Consider the following 22,461-nt stretch of genomic DNA (forward strand, 5'->3'; position numbering starts at 1 on the left):
TGTATTTGCTAACCGAATATGCCATATTTTGGGCTTAATATGATTTGTTTGCACTGGTAAGTCCTACATTGCTAAAACATGTGACCGCCTGTCGGTATTGACTATTGTTCATTTTTTAATCGGTCCTAATTAAAGTCCAATGATTTATTTTTTGCCGTCCGTTTTTTTCCGGACAGGTCTAGTAAAAAATTCCAGGTTCGTAGCAATACCATGTACCATGTCTAAACGGCAAAGCAAAAGTACCGGGCTCAAAACTCAATCGTCTGTTTTAAAAGAAACAGCACTCTTACATAATCAATTCTGTGTCGAGGAGAAAACTCTGTTAGATGTTCTAGCTGAATCCAAAACCATCGTATACATAGTGCTACTGATTCTATGATATGGAATGTCCTACGGTAAAGTTTGGTGTGGTTCTATCCGTGGAAATGGCGTGCCATTAATAGTGTCTTTGTTGTGTCCGGACTGATAAATTTACCTTGTATTATCATAGTCATTACCCAAATCTCGTGACGTGCTCGATGCAACATCTCGAACACGGGACCTTCATTTTTACGTCCCTTCTGAAAGACGGCCGTGCAGCCCCAACTGAAGTGCTCTACCAAGTATTCGAATCTGTGTCTCCCAGTTACCAACTAGTTTGAATAAGGAACTCAACTGGGGAGCTGCTACCAATTAAGTCACTGGGACACCCTTATAGAGGCGATCACTGATGTAAAGAGTTGGAAGCATCAATGAAAGAACTGTAAACTGTGTTCACATGTGTTTTATTTCTCGTCTTTCACCAGCTCGGCTTTCTCCTCCTGGTTTTGCTGTTTGCCGGCGTTTCTGTTCCGAAAACATTTGATCCACACCGCGATGGCCGCCACCACAAACACACACGTCACAACAATGATGCCTATAGCCCACCCCCTGCATGGAAATACATTAAGATCTTTTCAAGATGTAAAAATTATGCAACAATTATTTTCAAACTTAAAACACGTGACAATGTGCAACTATGATAACGTACATAATTTCATAAGTGACACGATAGCTAGAATAAGCCCGTACACCATTCCGAATGTGCATGCGCAACGACATAAATTGGTCAAGGGTGAAGGCCCCTGAGACATAACCAAAACACGTGTGGACATCGCAAATCGAGACAACGGTCGAGACAAGAACTGTTTGTTTGTTTGTTTGTTTGTTTATTTCGATCTCCAATTAGAATTTGCAAGCCAGGGGCCTACACCTTTGTCATATTGTACACCATTACACCATTCAATACAAAGCTGGTATATGACCATGGGCTTTAGAGCGTCTGTCGAAGGCTATGTTTTTTGTCGATGTTATCACAGCTATATATACCATCGGCTGTCTTGTATACATACATACAGCACTGACGTAACCCAGTTATTTAAAGTCGAAGTTTAAAGACGTAAATCCATCTATGTCTCCAGTACAGAGGCGTAGCCAAAATATTACTCTGAAGAAACGGATTTGATATTGAGTCGCAAAAGAAAAACTATAAGTTCAACACAAGAACTCACGGAAGTCCTCCTCTTTCTCTCTTTTTCTTGCCTTTATATGAACTTCCCGCAGAAACTCCTGAAAGACGATACCAAAGATGAAAACTTATCTTAAAATTTCAGAAATTATTATTTTCGTCACCAAACGAAAGCATACAGTGAACTTTGGTGTTAATTGACTCAAAAATTTCACGTATTGAGAACAGTCACTATGGTAGCAAAGTATTTGGGATTTTTCACTTACCATCGATTAACAGCAACGCTGTCAAAGCAAGAATGGAAATGAGCCCAGCAAGTCTAAAACGCCACATTCCGGTGGTATTGTCGCGACACCTGGTGACTTTGTGCTGAACTGTTACCGATTCTTCTAATCCTGGGTGGTGAACATCAAGACTATGTATTTCACGCAACCACAATATACACCACGACCCGGTTTAGTCAGACTGATTGTAGACTTGCTTCTGGTGTTTGGCACTGAAGCGTTCCGGACGAACAAACCGCTACATTCAGAACACTCGAACCATTCAAAACGTTCGGAAAATGTACACACTCATCGTACCAGATACACGTGACTTGTAGTTTTAACTGTAGTACTACACATCGTAGTCTACTACTATTAATAGTAGCTATATAGCCTACAGAGTTTTTCTGGGTGTAAACAGAAATGAAGTGTAGTCTACTACTGTAGTCTACTACACCCTCCGAGGCTGCAGTACTACAGTTCAGCGGACGTTCTATGAGAATTCGAACCGGGTGTAAACAGAAACAGTAGTAGACTACAGCTGACTGACGTCAACCGCCTCAGTTGCCTCCTGCGGTGCATACGTTCTTGGCGAACCTGGGTCATGAACAACAGGATAAACACCTGCTGCATCATGACTATAATGGCACCCGCCTCTCCCGTCATTTCAATCCGTCCGGTGGTCAAAATTGGCACTTTTGACACAACAGGAAAGATGAAGAAGACCAAAAAAATTGATCCTGTTCGATCTGGCGTAATTCAAAACGAACGCGTGTTCTATTTGGGTCATCTGCGGTCATTGTACTATTTTCTATTGTCATGGCCTATTTTTCAGGACGCCCTGTATTAGGAAATATAATAATTTTTCACAAATATAAGATTCCCGCGTCCGCCAAGTGTCAAAGGTCACATTCGGATCACTAACAGCAGGTGTCCAGCTAGGCTCCTTGTCAGTGAGTGTAAAACTACAGTAGTAGACTACGATGTGTTGTACTATAGATTCAAGAAACAAGTGTAAATTGGGCCTCAGCCTCAGTTCGTAGACCGCAATTATTGATTAATAAGTATGGGAACGATCCTGGTAGTACGTACTATTTTCACACCACCATACCGTAAACTTCTTCCCTAGGATGGTATCAAGGTATCAATTTTTTTTTGTCAAAAATCACTTTAAATTTACATATCTGGGGTTTTGGCAGGGGCTCTGTGGCTATTTGGAATGCACGCCGCAGTTACAGCGTTTCAACATTTATGGTAGATGACCGTCAGGACCTTGGCAGCGCGAGACGTATGTGAGCCAGGTGTGTGTCATCGCTAATTGATTTAACGAGGCAGCCAATAAGCGCACAACATTTAGCATAAGCGATGGCCTAATTGGCCAACTCGGGTACAGCCAATGAGGAAGGATCTTACAAATTAGCGTGATAATATGATATCGGGAGTACCATAGTGAGAAGTACACGGGAGTACAGGCCGCCGAAGAAATGTGTCAGAAGTATGTGAAAAACTGTACATCACTGTGCAGTGATTGAGACAGTATTGTATTTTCTGTAAAAAGTGTAGAGTACTTCTCCTTCATAGTATATCATAGTACATATTTTTCAGTGGCAAATCTACTTAACGTTACACTATGTTGGGAATCGTCCATTCATGTTGGTTGTATATATTATGTAACCAGGTGCGCCAGTACATGAAATTACACAAAGGAAATACAGTAGAAGCCGTTTAATTGCACAGCCTATATGCCAGCGCATTTTATGCAATCATCGATGAGATGCACACCAACAAGTCGGACACCAATGTAAACTGTGTTTACATGTGTTTTATTTCTCTTTCCCCAGCCCGGCTTTCTCCTCCTGGTCTTTCTGTTTACGGCGCCATTTCAGCCCGGTTTAAACATCCATATCAGGATGATCCCCACCAAAGCAAAAGATACCCCAACAATGGTCCATATAGCCCACGGCCTGCATGCAAATACAAAAATTATTTTAAACAATTTAAATATATGACAATCATAAAGCAACATCATTTTCAATCTTAAACACGAGACAGCTAGACAAAATTGCTGAAATGTTAATATCATCAGACGTTAATTTGTCTAGGTCTCCAATACAGAGGCGTAGCCAAAATATTACTCTGTGGAATCGGATTTGTGATAGTCGCAGAAGAAAAACTAAAAGTTGAACACAAGAACTCACGGAAGTCCTTCTTCTTCTTCCTTTTTCTTGTCTTCGTCTTCTCCTAAGGTACCCGCAAAAATTCCTGAAAGACGAGACCAAAAGATTAAAACTTATCTTAGGATTTTAGACATCATTATTTTGGTCACCAAATTTGGCATACAGTGAACAACGATAAATTTCGCGTATTGAAAACAGTCACTATTGGTATTTCGGAATCAATTTTCACTTACCATCGATTAACAACAAAGCTGTCAAAGCAAGAATGAAAATGATTCCCGCAAGTCTAAAACGTCGCATTCCGGTGGTATTGCCGCGACACCTGGTGACTTTGTGCTAAACTGTTAACTGTGCATATGACCCTGAATGGTGAACATCAAGACTATATATTTCAATAGCCACGATATACGCCACAACCGGTTTAGTTCGACTGACTGTAGACTTGCTACTGGCGTTTGGCACTGAAGCGTACTGGACGAACAAACCGCTACATTCAGAACACTCGAATCATTCGAAACGTTCGGAAAATGTACGCATTCTAATCGTCACCAGTCGAACCGCAGAGCTCTCCGTTCTGCGCAGCATTCTCTTCGAAAGGTCATAAGCCGGAACGCAGTTTGTCCTGGTTTGACCCCTTGCATGCGTATAAACAACTGCCTGTTGTGCAACAAAAAGACCTCAAACCTATATAATGTTTTAACTTTTTCACATCTACAGGATTTGCCCAGCACAGCCATGTGGATATTTATTCAATTATTGCATTGCAAAAGTTCAGCCAACGTTTTGGCCCCTGAAACAAAGCAATTTTCGGTCTGTGTATTTGTGATTATATTTTCTCCAGTTTGCCGGCGCACAGTCAGTTTTGTCCACAGTCGGACAGTCCAGTTCCTCACCTTCACATTGATACCAAACTTGAAGGGTAAATTTTAGGAGAAACGGTTTTGCCCCCAAATTAACTGCGAATAAAAGCTGCATCACTAATTTGGTTTTCCTCCAAGAAAAAGTGGCACATTGGGAAGTCCCTCTACCAGCTGAAGATCCTCCCAAAGGACTCCTCCAACCGGTCGCATCCTCTTCGGCTGGCCGTCCCTGGGCAAAAGGACGTATTTCGGGTTTCCGGTCTACTGTCCTACAAGAAGGATCACGAGTTCTGGACATGTTGCGGCTATGAATTTTAAGTGGTAGATAGCTCTTGAAGCCGTGAGTAATATAAGTGGTATAGGTTTGGGCTCCCTAGCGGCTTGTTTTTGAACTGCAGGACAGGTTTAGTATCAGACTTTGAAAGTGAATAACTCAAGAAGGGGCTGACGGATTGTTATGATTTTTGGTATGCGGATAGGTTACGTGATGCTTCATATAATTACATGTAAATTATGCGGATTTAAAGCTATTTTGCATGATTAATTGGGAAATTGTCTAAACATGCCCAATTCAATTATAGGACCATCGCAACATGTGACCTTTGTAACTGAGTAAGAGAATATTGATAGATATATATTATGCAAAATAAAGACCTAATTTGCATAATTAATGAGCAAATGCTTTAATGTCATTGTGGTAAGCTAGAGAAGATGATCAACTGATATGATTTATGTAAATGAGGGTCTGTTTTGTAAAATCGATGAGAAGCATTTACATTATTAGTTCACCCTTCATTGAGAAGAGAACCCCTTTTGACAGCAATGCTCTCTGAACATTAATCGCCAGGCGAATGTAATACGACTATTAAAACCCATTAACAACAATCTTTAATACTTATAAACAATAAAACCGTCGCCATGGCAATAATTTTAATTGCCATGGCGACATTTTTAGTTATGTCATCCATACAAAAACGTACATAACAGTTACAAACATAGTATTACATACAAATATACATTCATACATTAAACACACACACACACACATGCAAACGCTAATGAAAACATGACCTTCTTGGCGAAGGTAATAAGTAACTATCTAATCACTTCTGCGGGAGTTTTAGGACCAGAAGCCTGGTGGATTCTGGAAGATTCACGAAGGAAGACTTGCTGAAGAAGTCATTGAACTTGGTTATTAACTCTAAAGAAGAGAGGAAACTAGTGTTGGACTTTCTTCAAAACAACTGGGACTACATGATAGAAGGGTAAGCATAAACAAGTAATTGGACTCATAGAATTCTCGATCAATCTTCTGGTATTCTAGAAGCGGGTATGGCACTGGACGCAAGGGGAATCGACGCAAATTTTCTTGACATTTTCACGGTAATTGTTTGCGTAATTTGGCTAGTCCAGCTTTAGGATAGCCCAATTTCGTGCGTTGGAAACAAATGAAATTTTCCTTGATCTCTTAATGTGTGTAAATCGTTGACTATCTTGAGCAATGTTGACAAACCCCATTCTATTTCTGTCGTATGAAGCTCCACAGATCCTTCTACACTCATCCTCAGACTGACATGGGATTTCAGCACACACAAGGACTTGCGACAGGTAAGATTTCCTGTGACAATGTTTAGCAAATAGATGTTAAACTAGTGTTAAGCCAGCCTGTCGGTTACACAGCCACTTGCTGTTGGGGTCTTTGGGGACTTCTCTCTAAAAGCCTGTAGCCAATCATCTCCAATTTAAGAGACCCTTTCCTGGAGTCACTAATAGGATCTCAGAATACTTTATAACAATACATCCAATAGGAACGCAGGATTGTCTGTCACTATGGAAACCAGTCATGACACTTACAGGTATAACACTGTGGCATCAGACAGTTCTCAGTCCGGCCATGTCAGTCATGTGTAAATCAATAGGATTAGTATAATCTCCTGAGTAACCATCAAGCTTCTGTTGGAAATATATTACAACCAACAAGAGTTCGGAGATCTCATATCTTCATGAAATAGTCTGATTATGTAAATGATTTCCACATTTACATAATCTATGCTTGGTTGTACATATTTAGATAACGTACTGTTCACAATGTTGATTGTGCAATAATTTCATATTTAGAACAATTATAGCACTTTTACATTAATTATGCAAATTAGGGACGTATTTGCATAATTGATATCTGTTAATGTTCCACCAGCCACAAACTACATATATGACAGGTATTCGAGTCCTACAATGGAAACACTATAAATATAGATTTCCCTCATTAATTATGCAAATTAAGTGACAGTTTGCATAATTTGCACTTGATTACTCACATCTCTGTCTAAGCTTCCTTCATACCAAATATCATATAAATCTGTCGCTCCCTTGTCCAGTTATCCTCCTAAGAAGATGTTGATTCAGAGCAACCTGCTAGGGGACCCAAACATACACCACCTATTCCTTACGTCACAAGGTACCTGTTACCAAAAAAAATCAAGACCGTAGCACATCCAGGTCAAAAGATACAAAAAACTGAATTTCTGCTGCAGTACCAAAGTCACATATCAGGGGGCCCAAAATTGACCTTGACCTTCGTCTGTCCAACACCTACCCAAATACCTAATATCATTGCAATCCATCCAGAGGCTCTTCAGTTATGCTGACCTCAAATATCCGGAAACATAAACAAACACACACACACAGACAGACACATCCAAAACTATATCTCCATTTTTTCAAAATATACAGATTAAACTCACGTGGACGGATTCATTTCCACAGTTTGAAGACTTCCTGACCGGCCATCCTGACATGGCGTCTCATTCTGACGTCATCGGAGCGCTGGAGCGGACCCGCCAGCACATTCTGTGGAGAGAGCGGAACGAGGACGCCGTGAGGGGCTGGCTGGCACGGGAGCGGCATGGGAGCGGCACGGGAGGGGAACGAGGACGCCTTGAGAGGCTGGCTGGCACGGGAGAGACACGGGAGGGGAACGAGGACGCTGTGAGGGGCTGGCTGGTATACGGGAGAGACACGGGAGGGGAACGAGGACGCTGTGAGGGGCTGGCTGGTACGGGAGAGACACGGGAGGGGAACGAGGACGCCGTGAGGGGCTGGCTGGTACGGGAGAGACACGGGAGGGGAACGAGGACGCCGCGAGGTGATGGCTGGTACGGGAGCGGCACGGGAGGGGATATATAGGGTTATCTACAGTCATACTTACTGCGGCTTGTCTGACTTTTTACGTATAGCAAAATACGCTAACAACCTCATTCTGTTAGGGCTACGGCCAAACGATTTGACAAAGCGCTCGACGAATTTCATAGATAAAAAGGAATATTTTAACGTTTTGTGATTTGTTGCTTTTTAGTCTACCGAAAGATTCCATATTCCTATTATGAAATCAAGGGTTACACAGTCTCTAACTCATCTCGCAACGAGGCAGAAACCTATAAAAGAAAATTAAGCTTTTGTACAAACTTGGTCAGTTTTCATCTGTTTCTTTTTGTAAATGTAGATGGCCCTACCAATGCCTTTGCACGCGGCAAGTACTGTTAAGTTTCATTTACTATATTTAGAAGAGCAATAGGTACCAAGGCATTTCATTACTCTTTGTCTGACGTAGTTAATTATTGGTCATGAAAAAGTACTATCCGAGTGGCATGTGTAGTATTATGGTGTGTGCACGTGTTCTGGCGTAATTAGGTATTGGTTATGACAAGTGCTATTCCTGTGACATGTGTAGTATTATGTTGTGTGCACGTGTTCAAGTATCAAATATTGATATTATTGATACAATTAAAAAGTACTATTCCTGTGACACATGTAGTATTGTGTTGCGTGCACTGTTCTTGCGTAATTAAGCATTGGTTATGGCAAGTACTATAATTCCAGTGACATGTTAAAACCTATATTGAAGCTTTTATTTCTATGTCATCACAGCTGTATATACCATCAGTTGTTTTTTATACATTGCTGACGTAACCCAGTTATTTAAAATCGAAGTTATAATGTACGCGGATTTCCTAATATGTTAACATCAGTAGGCGTAAATCCGTTTATGTCTCCGGTACAGAGGCGTCGCCAAAATGTTACTCTGTGTCTGTAGAAGAGGATCTGTGATAGTCGCAGAAGAAAAACTAAAAGTTGAACACAAAAACTCACGGAAGTCCTCCTCTTTCTCTCTTTTTCTTGCCTTCGTCTTTTCTTAAAGTAACACCAAAGATGAAAACTTAGAATTGTAGACAATATTATTTTGGTCACAAAACGAATACAAGCAGAACTTCGATAATAGTTGACTCAGAAATTTTACGCATTGAAAACAGTCACTATATGGCAGCAAAGTATTTTGGGATGAATGTTCACTTACCATCGATTAGCAACAACGCTGTTAAAGCAAGAATAAAAGCGAGTCCAGCAAGACTAAAACGCCGCATTCCGGTGGTATTGTCGCGACACCTGGTGACTTCGTGCTGAACTGTTAACGATTCGCCTGACCCTGAGTGGTGAACATCAAGACTTTAATTTCACTAACCACTCTTAAACATGCAGTTTTGACTGGATTTTTTGTACTCCGTCATCTCCACAGTACAAATACTATTATTTCCAGAAGTTATGCTTAGTTATCTTTAAGAGCCACACCCCCTAATAATATAAAGGCTACAGTGGCACGAGAGGCTGAAATTTAAAATGCTTCCGCTTAAACATAAAAATGCAGTTCTTTGTACTCTGTCATCTCCAAAATACCCATATTATAATACCCATACTCTGTCATGTCCACAGTACCCATACTATCACTTTTAGTAGTTATTTCAACACCGGTGTGCTTGATTATCTCAAAGAGCCACGCCCCTAACCAAATAAGGCCACAGAGGCTGAAATTTAAAATGCTTGCTCCTTACCATAAAAAAAGCAGTTCTGACTGGACTTCTCACGAATGAAGTTCATTTTCAAGTACCCATCTAGCTCATTGGATCTTTCTAAAAAAATGTGCTGCAACGGTAACCAAATAGAATTCAAAAGCACCGTTGGGTAACCCAGTATTCCTACCAAACTTGACCCCTCATCGCCATGTAATTTCTAACAATTTGAGTGAACTTTGCCCCTTGAGATCTTCGATGACTCTCTGACGTCAGACGCTTGAGGACCATATTCCGCCCAGACAACGCTACGATGGAGATGCACACCAACAAGTCGGACACCAATGCTCGAAGTACAAGGAAAAAGGTAGCGTACGTCGCAGTTCTTGCGCTAGTCATTATTCTCATATCTGTGATCGTGGCGAGCTTGGTGCATCGCAAGATCCTAGGCGACTCCTCGGTAGAAGACCCTCCGTGGCACCGTGCACGCTTGCCAAAGTCGCTCGTTCCTCAACATTACCGTCTGGAGCTGAAGCCGGACTTGGAAGCCTCCGTGTTTACGGGAGCGGTAGAGATCACCCTCTATTGTTTAGAACCCACGAGATATATTGTTCTCCATGCCAACCTGTTGAACATCACGGCGGACTCGGTATTCTTAAAGACATTCAGGGGAGGCAGTCTGACCCTTGAGGACTGGTTCCTTTATCCCAAGAACGAATTCTTGGTCTTGAAGTCCAAGACGTCGTTGGAAACCGGTCAGAGATACGTGATTGGGATAAAATTCCAAGGACAACTTCTTGAAGACATGAGAGGATTCTACCGTAGTTACTACACGGCTAACTCCACTAGAAGGTACGTACGAAAACGTTCTTTAAGTTCTACCTCTAACTATTTTCTTGTGTTGAAACCACGAACAAAAGCTCATAATTCTTGAAACCCTGGCCTTCTTTGTTAAAGTATCCATTTGTTGCGCTACGGCCAAAATAAATCAAGGCACTAACGTTACATGCAGTTGAAAGCCATGACGAAAAAGGTTTACTATATTTGAAAAAAAAAAGACTATGCATGTAAAAACTATAGCAAATATAGGAGGTTTTCTGAGGATATTTGATAGACGATATTTCTTTTATACACTTCCAATGCAATTGTTTTTGCTGAGATGAAATGATGATCTTAAGGTATATTGTTAATTCTGGACGGTCCCTACGGAAGCATGTCTGTCGTGCTTCACAGCGCTCTTTCCGAAGACCCAAGTGAACTTCTTAAGACGGATAATGTACTACTTAAGACAAATCGTACCTTCTTTCCGGTTAAGACTCGCCCCTGTTTACGCACGATAAGGATAAGACTGGTTCGGTTTGGTTTGGCTTGATACGGATCTCAATTAGTGACGGATATATCACTAATCTTCCTGGAGTCCGGGTGATTTGTAGTGAATCAACAACTCTAGACGGAAGGATATGCATAATCGCACACCGGGGCATGCCCCTACTCTTTTTCGGAAGATGTGGTGGGTTCGTAAACGAGATGTGGCTCTCCCCAAACCTCCATTTAACGTCTTATCCAAGGGACTGCCCTGGCCGAAGCCGAAGCTAGGTACTCATTTTTTCACCTGAGTGGAAGTGAGAAAAGTTGTGTCACGTATAAGTTTTCCCATGGCAGGTTTCGAACCCAGGATCTCTTGGGCCTGAGCCCAAAGCGCTGCCGATTTGGGATCGATGTATATATTAAGCCACGCGATCTCAGACTACAAATATATCTCTCGATTTATTAGCTCAAGAAATACATAATAAGACATGCATCGTTACAATCTTTTCTAGAATGTTGATCAAAGCGACACGCAAAGAAAAAAAGATTCAATAGTAAAGGCTACAACAGTCTTAACTCTTGATTTATCCAGTATTTACTGTTTCTCATAATTTTCTCATTTTCTCGTTTATTGCGTTGAAGGAAAAGTGACCTCCCTACAGAGCATAACGTTAGATCTTTTTTTTCCAACTGAAGTTGTTTTTTTGGTAAGTGTACTATTTTCAAATCCAGAAAGACAATGAGAAGAGACAGCGAATGTATTTTCCATTATGTATATGTATCTGTGTATATAGCCGGTATAACCGCCCTTCGGGGTAAAACACACCATTTTTTTTTACAGCAATACGTAATTTGTTTTCTTTCCTTTTATGTATATGTATCGGTGTATAGTCGGTATAAAAGCCCTTGTGTATCAGTATATATCTATATCTACAAATCCGCTATACAATCACGTCAAGCTATAAGCGTTGTTTCAAGCTTATCTAATGAGGATACCAGTTACGTGTACTTGGTGGTAACGAGTTCTACTCCACAAAAGTTGTAGGCAAATTCGATTTTTGAACACGACCAATCGTACATCTTAACTCTGGTAGTTGAGGGCATGGCTATTTCTTGTTCTTTTCTGAGCTGAGCTGAGCTTTGAATGCTATATTGGGATACTGTGTCCGTTGTCTCCTGGCATCCGTTCACACCATTGTTCGCGAAGCTTGGGTGCTTAGGAGCTGTCTCTGCCTTATACCGCAGGATGCGGTGTTTGTGTAAAACGTCATTACAACTGTGATGAAGCACTTGACGTGGATGGACTTGGTGATATGTAGTTAAGGGATGGTTTCACAACTTCCTGTGCCACGTCTATACGAAGTCATTTCTGAAGCGTTTGCATATAGGTCATCTCGCCAAAACGAATTTGTTGTGTTGTGTTGGTGATTTATCTTGTGGTGGTCTCGCACGTTCACACTTCTCTTCAAACAAAGTCAGTTTTTTTCAGCCTCTGTTCTTGACAAATTCTGTCTCATAACATCACGTAGTACGCTTTGTCAGTCACAAGACCTATTACAAAATCATCATTCATCTGTAGTTATTTTCCAAGCACAACATGTCGTACGATTTTCACGTCATAAGATTTTCAAGCAGGCTGTGACAGAACCCATCGCCAACTAAAGATAAAGATCTAAGACAGCCGTTTGGAAGCAAGACTGCTTAATTTTGTACGACAGATCCAAGATTAGTCCAAGAATGATCTTCTTGCGTGCGCGATCGTACGTCGATCGTGCGAAGAATGAGACTAGACCCTGTGGTATGTTGTACATTTCAGGTATCTAGCCGTCTCCCAGTTTGCCCCCATGGATGCCCGGAAAGCCTTCCCTTGTTTTGACGAACCCGCCATGAAAGCAACGTTTGACGTCACTCTTGTCCACCAATCAGAGCACTCGTCACTCTCTAATATGCAAATTCGGTGAGTTGGTCTACTGTCGCTATGTACATACGGAAACGGTTATAAATTGATAGTACGCAAAGCAATTAAAAAAACGTTATACAGTAAAGCGTCTATCAAAAGTAATCTTCCATGTGGGATGAAACAATGTTGGTTTGGCGGAGTAATAAGCTATTTATCTTGTTCATCTTTGTTTCTTCAATGTTTTTTTACTAGCCAATCAGAAGTAAGATCTGGAGGCTGGGTGGCAGACCACTACTACACCACAGTGCGCATGTCCACCTATCTTCTCGCTTTCGTCATTTCTGACTTCAGTTTCAAAGAGGGCGTCACTGGTGTCCATGGTAACGTCACGGTAAACAACAACATCAAACTTTTGATATCATATATTGTAAGGTCAGTTTGACTTATATTAATGACCATCAATGGTCCGTCTTGTATCTTCTATATATGATCTTCTATCAATGTCATAGCTATATGTGATTATTATTCATGAAGAAATAAAATGTCCTCCATCACAGAATTTGGAATCAATGTGATTTTCGACTCACTCGCTTCAGATGACTGACTCAATCGCTGTGAACATGTGACATTCTGCATGTGTGACGTCAGAAATGGGTCAAATATTGTTGACACCGCCCACCGTCAAAAATCACGTATGTAGCACAGAGATTGGGTAAGAAGACTTAAGAACTCTGATTCACTCGAAAATCCATGTATGTCAAATTATTAGGTTGGAGAATAGGTTTTGTTTTTCAAAATTTACTTGAACGACTCAAATAACAGGCTACATATGCTGATATGTAATCATAACAACAGCAAAACAATTTAAGTGTGTGTCGTATCTATGAACCCTTTAACGTTATCCAGGGGTACTTCACGAAGTTGCTACTGCGTATGTGTTCTGGAGAGGATGTGTACCATTAACACACGCATATTGTTGTAACAACTGTAAATCCCTAACAGCTCAGGGTATGGGCCCAACGGAATGCTGTGACTGGCGGAGAGGTAGACTATGCATTAAGCGTCGCCAGACGGGTCCTGGTGTATTACGAGAACACCTTCAAGATTCCTTATCCGCTGCCAAAACTAGGTATGTTTTTCCACACCTCGGTACATAAAGACAACAAAGATTGAATCAAAATTGACTTCTGTAATACCAAAAATATATACAGCTAGGGGACCCCAAAACCTACAGGACACTATCTTCCAAGAGGCTCTACCACCCAAACATCACGACCATGGCATATATCCAGGAGATATATAAACTTGCTCCTTCTCAAAAATAAAGAAGTTATTGTTTTGTATACCATGCTATGTTTTGTGTATTTTAAACCTTCCTGATCACTTAGCTAGCTATAGATTCCATAATTAAGGCAACATTTTTGTACAACTTTGTTTTTTTTTCGTCACACGCTCGCATCACTTTTGGGGTGCACAAAAGATATCATCCATGCAATAAAATCGGTCTGGTCTCATATAACTTCATACCTTTGTACATTTTCTGTCTCTCTCTCGGTGTCCAGACATCGTTGCCGTTCCGCAGATGGGCGTCCCCGCCATGGAGAACTGGGGTCTCGTAGTTTCTCACGAGAACAGGCTGCTCTACGCACCACAACTCTCGCCTGTGTGGAAGAAAGAAGCAGTGGCATCCATGATCGCTCATGAGCTGGCACACATGGTGATCTTTTTTGGTGCATTGTTTCCCGTTTGCTACTTTATGATTGCTTAATTTACAAGTATTTGCATATGTCGCTGAATGTAGCTATTTTAGCTATATTAGCCTATATTAGAATCTCTATTCTCCAGAAGGAGTGGCTTTCCATCATCATTAGCTTATACAGATATGAATGATAGCACATAATGATGGCAATAGCAAATCTTGACATTTTTATCAAGCCATCACCCGAAGAAGAAACAGATACCTCGTACTATACTACTTACTCAAGTTTTTAAATGATAGCAATGATTGGTTGTGGTCTGCGTTTACGCGTGTAGTGGTTCGGGAACCTGGTGACGCCCGTGTGGTGGGATGGGGTGTGGCTGAAGGAAGGGCTGGCGACTTGGGCCGCAGTCAGAGGAGTGGACGCCGCAGAGCCGACATGGATGGTGGTGGGTTGCTGTAAACGTTGGTCATGATTTGAGTCGTCACATGTATGCAAATTATTCTTTATTTACATTCTTGTGATAAATTAGTTGATAATTTTGATAGATACTCTGACATTGGAGTTCACCTGATTTTGAAACAGCACTGTTGTAGCAAGTTTTAACAAACTCCTAGAGTGTGTAACACAAACTTTCTGTAACTGGCCAGAATATCAAAGACCTTCAAGAAAAACGGATCCGCTAGGAGGCGTGATTAGATGATGTGCTGTACTTTCACATCACGATTTCTGACCCAGACCTACCACAAAGGTGAAACAACCAGAGGGGCGAGTAGAACAGAAAGAAACAACATCCCGACTACAAAAGCACTAGTGCCCCTGGGCAAGGACGATAGGCAGTACTTAAACACCACTGTTACAAAGGGATGCTTAACATCAAGTTTGAAGAATTGGGCATTAAAATGCTGCATCACACTTTTTTTTATCCTAGAAAGAGCGGTACTTCGTGCAGTCCCTCCACCAGATCCTCCTAGTGGATTCGTCCAACTTGTCGCATCCTCTTCAGCTGACCGTCACCGGGCAAGATGACGTGGGACGGGTGTATGATCAACTCTCCTACAAAAAGGCAATACTTTTAATATTGCAGGAATAACAGGCATCAGATGGCAATGGATGCATTTTAAAGATAAACATTTTGATCCCAAAGAATGAAACTGCAAATGAAACATATAATAGAAAGATAGTAGTTGGGCCTTCTTCAGGATGGCTGATCCAATGACTTTGATCACGTTACCTCAGGAACACGCACGTGACTGGGCTTATGGGTCAAAGGTGCCTCAAAGTCGGTACCGCCCCCTCCCCTATCTCCGATGGTAAAAAGGTTTCATGGAGGTATTTATAACTTGTGTTGAGTCGAAAGTGTAAATATTAATCGTGCTACTGCGAACGCGTACGAAATAGCATTTGTGTTGATAAAATCACTCTTTAAGGACTCTTTAAGCTATATTGTATAATTAGACCTTATTAACAGATTTATTTTGCGGATACGACTCTTCCAACAGGGCGCTTCGCTGATGCGGATGCTGAACACCGTACTAGACGGAACATTCACCAAAGGGATTGTGGTAAGGAACGCATCGGGAAAATTGTAACAGCGAGTTTGTGTGGAAATCCTAATAAAATTTTTGTCAGATAAATGTTTGTGCAATGTTTTTGGGATATTTTTTTCTTCAAATTTTGTATGATGACTGGCATGGTTAATTCATTTCCTTCCTGATCTCTACTCTAGAAGTATCTTCAAAAGTACAAATACGCCAACGCTGCACAGGACGACCTTTGGGAGTGTCTTACTGAGGTAAATGTCTTACTGAGGAAAATTTTACTACTGACGATTCCAGTTGTTGCTCGAATAAAATAAAGCCAACTTTTTTTGCAACATTCAAGCTGAACGCATATGAAAGTTAATGTGTGACGGTCATTAAACATTGTTGAGGTTTTATACAGTCTTCTGAAATTATAACATGAAGTCTATATGAGTTGACCTGAACGGCAGTGTGAGAGCACATCAATCATCCCTCAATCGAGACGGGGGCCGATACCGACTACCAGGCGCCTTTGTCCGGCTGTTGACGTCACACTTCCGTTCAGTTCATGTGACCGACCGTTTGACTGCCGTATAGGCAGCCCAGGAGGACGGCCGTACCGACGTGCAAGTGAAAGACGTGATGGACACCTGGACGTTACAGATGGGCTTCCCTGTGGTCACGGTCATCAGGAACTACAGCAACGGCAGTGTCACGGTCAGCCAACGTCACTTCCTGTATGACCCGGAAGCAAACGTTCAAGAAAGTCTGCGCAAGTGCGTAATCTTCATTTTTTTGCCAGAAAAATATCTCGCCAGTTCTATATCTCGCCAAATCTTAATATTATTTGGCTTTCCCAAGATCTCATTTAAGTTATTTTCATTGCAGTAACGTATGGCAAGTGCCGCTGGCTTTTATGTCACGTGATAGCGGGAATGTGTCACGTGACAACGGGGCTATGTCGAGCCGTGACGTACTCTGGCTGAAGAAAAGAGAAGGTACATTTCTATAATCATTAACATTTGCCTATGGCATAAACCTGCGGACATTTTGTTAATAAATATAGCGTGGCATTTTTTTGCATTGCAGATGAAAATAAAGATGCATAAGTGTTAATGCCGCATTGGTCTGCAGCACGTCTGGGGCCGCATCTGTTAGCAGCGACACCTAGCTGCAGTACGAGATAGAACCAGTCAGTATTGCCCTGAGGAAAGAAAACAGACGATCGCCGTAACATCGGCTTGAATAAAGCACTTGGTTGTGTGTGTACAAAGTCCTTGTTATCCGATGCACCATTTCTTTTTACATTAAACAACAATCATTGCTTCCTTTTTACCGTGCAGAAGACTTTCGTTCCTCCATTGATGCCAGTTCGTGGTTGCTGGCAAATACCAATCAGACAGGCTACTACAGAGTCAACTATGACGTCACTAACTGGAGGCTGATGGCGGAGGATTTAAACTCCGACAATTTTCAGGTCAATAATGTGAATCATTATCAGTTACAGGATAGAATGCACTCTTCAATCAGAGGATAAGGGTATGGCTTGTTTGGGCGTCTTTGAAAGTCTTTCTTCGAGCTTTTTTGTTTGCCATTTTTGGCCAGAGGTTTGGCTGGCAGAAAATATCCCCCCCCCCTTCAAAAATGCTTTAAATGTTGTTAAAAACCAGGCAAAGCCTAACTAATTTTCGTAGATAAAGAGATATTTTCTTACGTTACAGTATCTCGCCAATTTCTGACCAATGTTTTTGTGCCCGTTTTTTCTAGAATATTCCTTCACAGAGCAGAGCAGGGCTCATAGACGATGCTTTTAACCTCGTCCGGTATGTACTGACTCCAGTATTAGATTCTGGAACGACCATTGGTTTTATATACGTCTATGGGTTTTGTTGAAAGTTACAAAAAAACATTATAGCCTTGTGTTGAGTATTTTTCAGGTCGGGTGATCTCGCACCTGCTGTCGCACTCAACCTCTCGCGATATCTGAAGCGAGAGCGTGAGTACCTTCCGTGGCTGGCTGCAGAAAGGGTCTTTGGGTACTTGCACATGATGCTGGCTGATACAAATAGCAGTTCGGATCTGAAGGTGTGTGGTTCGTAAACCCTGCATGATATCCATAGTCATAGGAAAATATATCAAAGAATGCCTAGACGCTAGAAATCTCTGATTGTAATGATTGTAAAAGGCCATCTTCATACCATACTATGCACTCTTGTATTAAGTAGATTAACCTTATAGTTATGTATACTGTAGTAATTTGTTACTTGATGCCATACTTTGTACTTTGTGCAATTGTTGCGCAATAATATATACATGTAAAAAGATGGATAAATGATGAAGTAGTGTCACGGCCCTTGTGAGTGCAGTGTATCTAAGCCACGGTATACGTATTGGAAGGTGGAGTCCAACCCTCTCCTCTCACTGTCTTTTACCTCCCATCAAAAGTATGGAACCCATTTTTACTCATGGGTGCAGTAAGGAAAGACATGCAAAGTGTCTTTTCCAGTGCCATCTGGAAATTATGCCAGGAATCAAACCCGTAACCTCTTTATCTAGCGTCTGCAAGACATTCGACGCCACTCAACGTAGCACACACGAGGCAAGGACAGCAAGGACATTTTTTTAAATTATCTTTTCATACTTTTTAAACGTGTAATGTTTACTTTATAACGGGTAGCTGCTCAGTTCGTGAGTGGCGTTTTTTTCTCTTTGGTGATGATCTTGACATGATTTTCAGTTTTACGTACAAAGCCTGCTGGCTCCTGTCTACCATGAGCTAGGATGGGAACACAGCGGAGAGCACACCACACAGTAGGTGGTAATCTAGACTGTTTTCCTATAGGACGTGGTCAAGGAAAACTTCCACAAGAGACGGAATGAAATAGCGTGCATCTGTTCGAAAATACTGCCCTCCATTACGTGAAAACGAATGTGTAGCTTCGCTGTGTGTTCAAGTATGTTTCCACTGGCTCGGGTCCAAGTTTGTTCGTTGTAACCGTCTGACAGGCTGGCAGGAAGTGAATTATTACACATGGCCAAAAGTAAGGGCCCAAAGAAAGACATGTATCCTAATAGATTAGAGCATGCATTGTAATTATGTATATAAAATATTTTTCTCCAAGAATTCATAAAACTTTATTTCACGGCGAAATTGAATCTTAGCTTTTTTCTCACCTCTCAGGTTGAACAGGTTGACAGTGCTGTCAATGGCATGTCAGTATGGATACCCAGAATGTCTCCAAGTAGCAAGGGGAAGAAAAGAGGCTCTCGACAATGGCGGCAGGTAGGGCCTAAGTTCTAGGCTGGAAAATACTACTGATTTTGTTGCTTTGAATGGACGGTTTGCTGTGTGGAACGGAGTGTTATCATTTCCATAATTCCAACTACTGTTTATGTCCCTACTAGTTATTAAAAGAGTAAACTTCTCCTCGTATTTTTACAGCGTGGAACCAAGCATGAAAGCAATCATTCTGCAATATGGCAGCAACCGCACTGGGTCAGGGCTAGTGGCCGCCATCTTGAACCGGTGAGGTGATATGAATTCACTGCAGTTTATCGACTGACACATTTTCTGACATGTTTTAGTGAATAGCTCTTTTCCAGTGCACTTGTCGTATAGCTCCTTGCAGCTGGTTGTGCCTGCAGAGTACAAAAACAAGAGCTATCAACCACTAAAAATCACAACCATTGCATCTCCAGAAGCTAGATATAAAACTTTCGAACGTTCCGCTGTAGTACCATAACAAGCTGCTATGAGGCACAAAGTCTAACCATTACAATGTCTTACCCACATACCAAACATCAATACATACCATAAAAACGTTATGCAGTCCATACACAAACGTACAAACATACATAAATGTACATACATACATTGTTACACATACACACACACACACACACACACACGCACACACACACACACATACATACATACATACATACATACATACATACATACATACAAACAAAAACATAACCTTTTTTTGCGAAGGTAGTAAGTAACTATCTATAATCACTTCTGTGTGAGTTTCAGGACCAGGATCCTGGTGGATTCTGGACTATTCACGAAGGAAGACTTGCTGAATAAGTTAATGACCTTAGTTGACTCTAAAGAAGAGAAGAAACTAGTTTTTGACTTTCTTCGAAATAACTGGGACTACATGATAGAGGGGTAAGTGTAAACAGACAATTGGACTCATGGAATTCTCGATCAGTCCTCCTGTATTCTAGAAGCGGGTATGTCACTGGACGCAAGGGAAAATTGGCGCAAATTTGCAAAGTTGACGCAATTTTCTAGCCTAATTTGCATCATCAGTTGGCCAGTCCAATGAGGATATCCCAATTTCGTGCGAAAGAAAATAAATGAAATTTCATTGCTTTGATTGCTTAATGTGTGTAAATCGTTGTCTATCTTCAGCGACATTCACAACCCCCATTTTATATCTGTCTTATGAAGCTCCACAGTTCCTTCTGGACTCATCAACAAGCTGACGGAGGAATTCACCACACACAAGGACTTGAGACAGGTAAGATTTCCTGTGACGATGTTTAACAAATAGACATAGTTAACCTGGCGACAAACTAGCCTGTTTTACTGACAGTCTCTTGCTCAAGTTGCTGTTGGGGCCTCCTCCCCAAAAGCTTGTCGCCATCTCCAAGTCAAGAGTCACCAAGAGGATCTCAGAATACTTAATCACTATAGCAATACATGTACATCCAATAGGAGCTCAGGATTCTTAATCATTACAACAATACATCCAATAGGAACTCAGTATTCTCTGTCACTATGGAAGCCAGTCACCTCTAACACTGTGGCAACAGACAGTTTTCATTCTGGCCGCATGTCAGTTATGTTTAAATCAATAGATCATAGTAGGGGGTCAAAGTAGGATGATCACAATTCTCCTGAGTAGCCACCAAGCTTCTATCTTCTGTAGAGATATTCTACCTAAAGGTTAGACAAAAAATAAAGAGATCAAGCTCACGTGGACTGATTAATTTCCACAGTTTGAAGACTTCTTGACCAGCCATCCCAACATGGCGTCTCGTTCTGACGTCACGGCGGCGCTGGAGCGGATCCGCCAGCACGTCCTGTGGAGAGAGCGTAACGAGGACGCTGTGAGGGACTGGCTGGCACGGGAGCGGTACGGGAGGGGAACGAGGACGCCGTGAGGGGCTGGCTGGCAAGGGAGAGACACGGGAGGGGATAGGGTTATCTATACTCATACTTACGTCTGGTGTAATATTTGCAACCAGCAGGTACCCAATTTACGTGCTCGAGGCACCTCCTAGAACACGGGACCCCCGTTTTACGTCCCTTCCGGAATACGAATGCGTGAATTCTTGATCGGGCTACAGCATCCAGTCTTCCTTACAGCGGCTTGTCTGACAAGCCGTACTTTTTACGTATAGCAAAAATACGTCAACAAGTTCATTCTCATTCTGTTATACCACCAAGCGATTTGACAGATCGCCTGACTAATTTCATAGATAAAAGATGAATATTTTTACTGCGACTTTTGTGTGCTTTGTTGCTTGTTGAGCTATGGGTACCCAGGCGTCTTTGTCTGACGAAACTCAGTATTGATCATGAAAAAGTGCTTTATTCCAGTGGCATGTGTAGTATTATGTTGTGTCCACGTGTTCTGGCGCAATTAAGTATTGGTTATGACAAGTACTATTTCAGTGGCATGTGTAGTACTGTGTTGTGTGCACGTGTTCTGGCGCAATAAAGTATTGGTTATGACAAGTGCTATTTCAGTGACATATGTGTAGTATTATGTTGTGAAACGCGTGTTCTAACGTAATACGTATTGGTTATGACAAGTACTATTTCAGTGACATGTGTAGTATTATGTTATGTGCACGTGTTCTAACGTAATCCGTATTGGTTATGACAAGTACTATTCCAGTGACATGTGTAGTATTATTTTGTGAAACGCGTGTTCTAACGTAATACGTATTGGTTATGACAAGTACTATTTCAATGGCATGTGTAGTATTATATGTTGTGAGCACGTGTTCTGGGGTAATTGGTTATAAAAAAGTACTATCGGCATTGGCACGTGCAGTACTATGTTTTGTGCACGTCTACAGCAAAAGTTTCGCCTTTCCTTTTTGAGCAGCAGCTATGAGCTTTTTTTTACACGTAATGTCGTCTGACTTGCCTTGATAACCTGACGTGGTGAATCACCATCAGGAACACTAGCCTGGCATCCATTGAACTCCGTTGGTCTTAGCCAAGAACCCGTCTTTGCAATCAGTTCTTGGATAGGGTTGACCGAGCCTAAGACTGGTGGATACTAGGCTATAGGAACATGGCTCAACTCCATGAGATGAGCTGTGTGACATTAACTAGCACATGTCTTACATTACACCATACTGGGCTGCCAGGTAT

At 41.6% G+C, this 22,461-nt stretch overlaps 2 protein-coding genes across 2 annotated transcripts; both read left to right on the plus strand.

The window, feature by feature from the left end:
• The first annotated feature begins 5,770 nt into the window (after positions 1–5,770).
• LOC118411287 lies at positions 5,771–8,472 on the plus strand. The gene is made up of 3 exons (XM_035813466.1): positions 5,771–6,051; positions 6,325–6,394; positions 7,553–8,472. The coding sequence occupies exons 1-3, from the start codon at positions 6,041–6,043 to the stop codon at positions 7,970–7,972; spliced, it is 501 nt and encodes a 166-aa protein (XP_035669359.1). The 5' UTR covers positions 5,771–6,040; the 3' UTR covers positions 7,973–8,472.
• Positions 8,473–9,590: 1,118 nt separating this feature from the next.
• LOC118411680 (thyrotropin-releasing hormone-degrading ectoenzyme-like) lies at positions 9,591–21,574 on the plus strand. The gene is made up of 20 exons (XM_035814158.1): positions 9,591–10,482; positions 12,755–12,895; positions 13,091–13,229; positions 13,841–13,967; positions 14,401–14,555; positions 14,873–14,986; positions 15,470–15,604; positions 16,041–16,103; positions 16,268–16,333; positions 16,659–16,837; positions 16,950–17,059; positions 17,405–17,538; positions 17,829–17,884; positions 17,999–18,157; positions 18,813–18,872; positions 19,243–19,344; positions 19,504–19,587; positions 20,098–20,235; positions 20,521–20,590; positions 21,072–21,574. Exons 1-20 carry the CDS (start codon positions 9,944–9,946, stop codon positions 21,234–21,236), a joined length of 2,736 nt encoding a protein of 911 aa, XP_035670051.1. The 5' UTR covers positions 9,591–9,943; the 3' UTR covers positions 21,237–21,574.
• The last annotated feature ends 887 nt before the right edge of the window (positions 21,575–22,461 follow it).

Source organism: Branchiostoma floridae, chromosome 3 (assembly GCF_000003815.2).
Source record: "Branchiostoma floridae strain S238N-H82 chromosome 3, Bfl_VNyyK, whole genome shotgun sequence".
NCBI lineage: Eukaryota > Metazoa > Chordata > Leptocardii > Amphioxiformes > Branchiostomatidae > Branchiostoma > Branchiostoma floridae.